General features: G+C 37.0%; 1 protein-coding gene across 1 annotated transcript; it reads left to right on the top strand.

Annotated features, from left to right (window-relative positions):
* Positions 1 to 1,142: 1,142 nt before the first annotated feature.
* LOC105985075 (olfactory receptor 5V1-like) lies at positions 1,143 to 2,069 on the top strand. Its single transcript, XM_013015485.1, has one exon. The coding sequence runs from the start codon at positions 1,143 to 1,145 to the stop codon at positions 2,067 to 2,069; it is 927 nt and encodes a 308-aa protein (XP_012870939.1).
* Positions 2,070 to 6,250: the final 4,181 nt, after the last annotated feature.

Below are 6,250 nucleotides of genomic sequence, written 5' to 3'. Positions count from 1 at the left end.
GACTTTAGATTATTTCACTCAGTGTTATGGCTAAGTGTGTTATTAGGGTAAATTCTAATGTTCTTATTTAAGAGTAGGTATTCGAGTCTTAGAATCTTAGGCACTCAGGAGGCTGAGAAGCAGATGATCATAGTACAAAGCCATCCTGGGCAGAAAAGTCTTCCAGACTCCATTTTCAAAATAAACAGCAAAAGTTGGGCTGAAGACAGAGGGATGAGAATGTTGAAATGGGTGACACTGACTATGACACATTGTATTCATAAACTGTTTGTGAAGCACAACTCCTTGGTACAATTAGTTAAAGATAATAAGTTTTAAAAGCTAGGCTAATGGCATGGCTCAATTGGTAGAGATCAGGCTGAGCAAATCCAAGTAAACATGGATCTCCGAGTTAAAATAGCAGTACCAGAAAAAAATGAAATCAAGGTAGTATTTAATATTTAACATTTATCCAAAATAGAGATATTTTGAAGAGATGACATAACAATCCTACATTCTTTTATTTCATATTTTATTTCTTCTGTGTATATTAACTCATAGGATTTCTTAAAAGTGTCTAAGTATATACACATACATAGCCTAATAAGTAATCTAAAATAAATGCCTCTAAGTATGTCCACATACATAGCCCATAATAATAATCTATGTATTATACATTTGTACAACTGTAATTGTATTAAACACATGCAATTTGAAAACATAAAAATATAGAATGAGATAAATAAGACAATGTTCACCTTAGTAATTTAGTATTGAGACAGTGCAGTCTACATACATAAAGATGGCAGAGTCAGAGTAATACAAATGTCTGTCTGTGCATGAGAATTCCACCATCAGCTTCCACTGACTACAAAATCCAACAATGTTGCGTGCTTGAAGGTAATTGGCAGGGAAATTTTCCAGGTCCCATGGTTACTTCTTTATGAAAAGAAGGGTGAACAGGAGTGGAAATAGGCGTACAGAAGATGTTTCAAATGGAAGTTTTAGAAAGTGAACTCTCCATGTAAAGTTACCTAATATAGTTCATCAGCATTCAAATTATCTTTATTAAGAATTTCTCCATTCCTGCCTTCCTTGGTTTTCTTGTTTACCCTAACCTGTGTTTATTGGTTATTTCTGCCAGATAGTTGTGGAAAGAAGAGATGGATCTCTACAACCTTACGACTGTGACTCAGTTTATTCTCCTTAGACTCTCTGACCTCCCTGAAGTGCGGTACCCCCTCTTTGTGGCACTTCTCATCATCTACCAGATCACCTTGGTGGGTAACGGGGCCATCATCCTGGCCATTACTATAGAGCAAAAACTTCACACTCCCATGTACTTCCTTTTAGCAAATCTGTCCCTGTTAGACATATTTTGTCCTTCAACTACAGTTCCCAAGATGCTCCAGAACCTTTTGACAGAGGACCACAGCATTTCTTTTGTTGGGTGTGCTTTACAGCTTTATTTCCTGGTGGCCCTATTGGCGACTGAGGTCTTCCTGCTCGCTGTCATGGCTTATGACCGGTATGTGGCAATATGTTTTCCCCTTCGTTACACCCTTATCATGAGCCATATTCGCTGTGCGCAGTTGCTGACTGGGACCTGGGCAGCTGGTTTCCTCAACTCCCTTCTCCACACAATGACCACCATCAGCCTGTCTTTCTGCAAGTCGAATCGAGTTGACCAGTACTACTGTGATGTCCCTCCAGTGGTGGCCCTGTCTTGTTCTTCCACTTACATGGCAGAAATGGTACTTCTAGTGGTTGGAGGTGTCTTCGGTACTAGTGCCTTCCTGATCACCTTGATCTCCTATCTGTACATCATCTCCACCATCCTGAAGATCCGGTCAGCAGAAGGGAAGCGCAAAGCCTTCTCCACATGTGCCTCCCATCTCACTGTGGTTTGTTTGTTCTATGGCACCGTCATTTTTAACTACATCCGCCCCTCCTCCAGTAAGCATTCCCCTGCCAGAGACAGACTCATCTCCATGTTATACGGGGTAATGACTCCAATGTTAAACCCCCTCATCTACAGCCTGAGAAACACTGAGGTGAAAGGAGCCCTCCGAAGATTGCTATGTTTCTGAGCATGTTTACCCAATGTAATATGAAAACTGAGTGCTTTGCTTTAAACTCACCACTTCCCATACTATTAGTGTGTGATCAGACAATTATCATGGCAGCGATCCATCATTTACCCTATTATTCTTCCACCTCTAGAGAGAAGAATATTTTACATATTGTCTATTACTTATGTAATAAAACCCTTTTGGTCTTCAATTATCTATTTTCTACGATACATGTTCCTAGCTCTATGTATCCCCATTACTTCTGATTACAGCTCCTGTTTCCCAGTCTGCTGATGAACTTGCTATATGTTCATTGTCTACGTTTTTATTCTCAATTAACCTGTGGCACTCTGCATCTCTTTCCTTTGTGTACTGTATTTGAATTTTCACTTATTTATGTGATCACACAAGTAAAGAGTTTATATATTATTGAATTTGTTTTCTGTTTTCTCCTTTAGATTTTTAGCAAGAACATTAATGTTCAATCTTTTCAAATTTCATTTCTTAAGACATGTTTCTATCATAGTTTATTGTGTGACTCTTTGTTATCAATTACATTTGCCAAAATTTTATCACCAGTAGAGGCCCCTCATGGGGCAGGTTAATTACTTGTCATTTAATTTTAGATGAATGTGTTCTGTATATAAACATTGGAAATTTAAATGACATTGTATAATAGTGTAAGTTTAACATTTGCTTTATTTTAAATTCTTCATTATTCTCAATAATATTGTATGTATCTGGCTTACTTCATGGCATGTAATTACAAATGGTGCAATTTGCGAGGTGTTTGGTAGGTCCTGCCAGGTTTTCCACCTTATTGGTGGCTATGCCTCAAAATTCTTACTATATTTATGTGTTCTCTGGTAAGGGGCCGTTTCTTCACCAGTATTGCGTTCTTGTTGTTTTTCTATATTTAGTACATTTTGAAGTCTTCTGTAGTGCTGTTTTAGTGGAGACAAATTGTTTGAATTTTTCCTTGTTGTGGAGTTTTTATTTGTCTATTGGGTATTAAAGAGAGCTTAGCTGGGTATACTATTCTTGGTTGGTGTTTGTTTGCCATTAAGGAGTCACATAACCACATTCCAGGCTCTCCTTATTTTCATAGTTCTGGCTGAAAATTCTATAGTTTTTCTCAATGGTTTTCTTTTATAAATTCTTAATATTTTCTCTCTGACAGTTTTAAGATTCTTCTTTATTGGTCCTGTGTGGATTACAATGTGGTAGTGGGATGTTCCTTTCTGCTCTGGTATGTTTGGCATTCTAAAGGCTTCTTTTATATGAATAAGCCTATCATTTTGCATGTGTGGGATGTTCTCCTCTGGATTTCTGTTAAATACATTTTCTATGCATTTACCAGTCTTTTATTCACCTCCAGCAATACCTATCCATCTTAAATGAGTTCTTACTGTGTAATATCTTCTATGTCTTCTATTCTAGACACTCTCTTTTTTCATCATCTAATCCGTTATGAAAACTTTCAACATTGTTTTTTATTTCATTTCCTTCTAATGGAGCATTTTTGATGGCTTCTCTTTCATTACTGAAGCTTTGTTTCTAGTGTTGTATAGATTTCTTTACTTCCTTGATTTGATTATCCGTGTCTTCTACCATATCCTTTCCTTCTGTTGGAGTTCATTTAGCTTTCTGTTTGTGGATTCCAAGCATTATTCTAATAATCTTTGATTAGATTCATCACAAACATACATAACCTTGTTTAAGCCTTCTATCCTCTCATTAAATATATTTATCAATAGTGTTTCTAAAGTGTTTGAGAACTATCTTCTATGTCCTTTATTGTCTGCTCTATTGCCTGGTTGTTTTGTGTATGAATTGGTGTTCCTTGACCTGTCATTTTTCTTGTGTTTCTTGATGTGTTCTGACTATTTGGAAACAAAAGGAAATTGCAAATGATTTAAAGTAAAAAAAAAAAAACACACCGAAAACCAAGAGCAGTACAATTGCATAGACTTCAAATTACTCGTTTCAATACCTTTGAGACTTAAATTCCTTAATAGCGATACTACCTCTTTATAAATATATAATATTTTAAGTATTTTTATTTTTCAGTTTTTCACATCTCCTTTATATCCCTCCCCTCCTCTTATTATATTCACGTTCTTTGAATAGTTTGTTCTCGTTCCTGCATATTATTACTTTTTAATTTTCTATTTTTTCTGGTATCTTTTTTTTCCTTTCTCTTTCTCCTTGTTTTCTCTCTCTCTACTTTCATCCTATCCAACCTATTTCCTGCTTTGAGATTAGGATTTAGTTTACTCTCCCTGTACATTCCCACATCACTCTATTCTTAATTTTTATCCACATCTCTCCCTAACCCTAATATTTTCTGGTTTACCAAATTCTTCTTTGCAGTTCATAGCCCATTAATATATAGTTGTTTGATGTTGAATAGAGGTATCTGTTGAACTAGATTGTATCTGCAGACTATTGACTGCAAATTCAGACATTGGTTGATGTTTGCCTTAAGCTAGTGTTTTAGTACAAAACTGGTGTTATTTTCATTCCAAATGGGTAGAGTAAGCCCGAAAATCACAAGAAAAATGGCAAGTCTGGTTATCTCCAATCCCACTCATGATAATCAGGGGACAGAACAGATAATGAATAATCCATAGAACAGATAATGAATAATCCAGAGGAGAGTTCCCAAATAGCTCTACAAACACTGCTGGCAAACATGATAAATGAAAAGATTGAAAACATACAAAGAACTCTGTATGAGCATAATAGGGAGAGAGAGGAGGCAAACAAAAGTTCAGTCCAGGAAAAGACTGAAAACTACAAAGGACTCTGTATGAGCATTATAGAGAGAGAGAGGAGGAAAACAATAGGTCAATGCAGGAAAAGATTGAAAACCTACAAAGGACTCTGTATGAGTGTGAGAGGGAGAGAGAAGAGGCAATCCAAAGGTTTATTCAGGAATATCAGGAGCCTGAGGAAGCTACTCAAAAACTAATACAGGATTTGTGTGAGCAGCTTGAGAATACTCAAAGAGAAAGGCAGGAATGGCATGAACAGGCTGAGAACACTCAAAGAGACCTACAGGAATGGCATGAACGGGAGCAGGAGGAAGCTAAGCAAAGAGTAATGCAGGAATTGAGAGAGCAGGATGAGAATACACAAAGATCACTAAAGGCATCCATGGGATCCCTTAACAAAGCGCTGAAAGAAGTCAGGGAGACCACAAAGGGAATGCTGAATAGAACCCAACAGAAAGAATGGGAGTCCAAGGAAACCATAACCAATCAACTAAGTGATTTGAGAATAAGCACTGAACACCAATTTAAGGAAGTAAAGAAGTTCATACAAGATCTAAAACAAAGCTTCAACAAAGAATTTGAAGCCATCAGAGCTGACCAATTAGAAGGAAAAGAAATAAAAACCAAAGTAGAAAGTCTTGACAGCACGTTAGACCATGCAAAAGATCGAATCTCAGGGATTGAAGACAGCCTAGATATTACGGAGAAAGAACATGCAACCATCCAAGACAAGTCCAAGAAATATGATAGATCTATCCAACACTTGGAAGACACCATCAGAAGGCCTAATCTAAGGATAATGGGTGTAGAGGAGCACCTAGAAACAAAAGTTAAGGTTCTAGGAAATTTGTTTAACAGGATCCTATCAGAGAACTTCCCAAACATGCAAAAAGATAGGCCTATTCAGATACAAGAAGCTTTTAGAACTCCAAACAGACCAGATCAGAATAGGACATCCCACTGTCACATAATCCACACAGGATCAACTCAGACCAAGGAAAAGATCCTTAAAGCTGTGAAGGAGAAAAGATTAATTATCTATAAAGGGAAAGGAATTAGAATCACCTCAGATTTCTCAGCAGAGACAATCAAAGAAAAAAGAGCCCGGAATGAAGTATGCCAAGCCCTAAAAACAAACAACTATCAACCAAGAATACTGTACCCAGCTAAACTCTCTTTCATAACTGAAGGCCAAATAAAAACCTTCCATAGCAAAGAAAAATTGAAACAATACATCTCCACCAAACCAGCCCTACAAAAGATTCTTAAAGATGTCCTACACATAGAAAACCAACAAGACCACAATAAAAGCCAAGAAACTGCACCCAAACTGAGAATCCAAGAACCATAGGAAGAACCCAGTTTTTGCAATTCCCAAGAAGGTGGATAACATGGCAGGAACTCCAAATACCACTCAGTCCT

This window comes from Dipodomys ordii, unplaced genomic scaffold (genome assembly GCF_000151885.1).
Source record: "Dipodomys ordii isolate 6190 unplaced genomic scaffold, Dord_2.0 Scaffold27, whole genome shotgun sequence".
Taxonomy (NCBI): Eukaryota; Metazoa; Chordata; class Mammalia; order Rodentia; family Heteromyidae; genus Dipodomys; species Dipodomys ordii.
The sequence above is the reverse complement of the archived record's forward strand: the minus strand, read 5'-3'. Positions and strand labels throughout refer to the sequence as shown.

Bases quoted from the DNA above. Each gene is read 5' to 3' on its own strand.
- LOC105985075 (XM_013015485.1), top strand. From the start codon at position 1,143: ATGGATCTCTACAACCTTACGACTGTGACTCAGTTTATTCTCCTTAGA.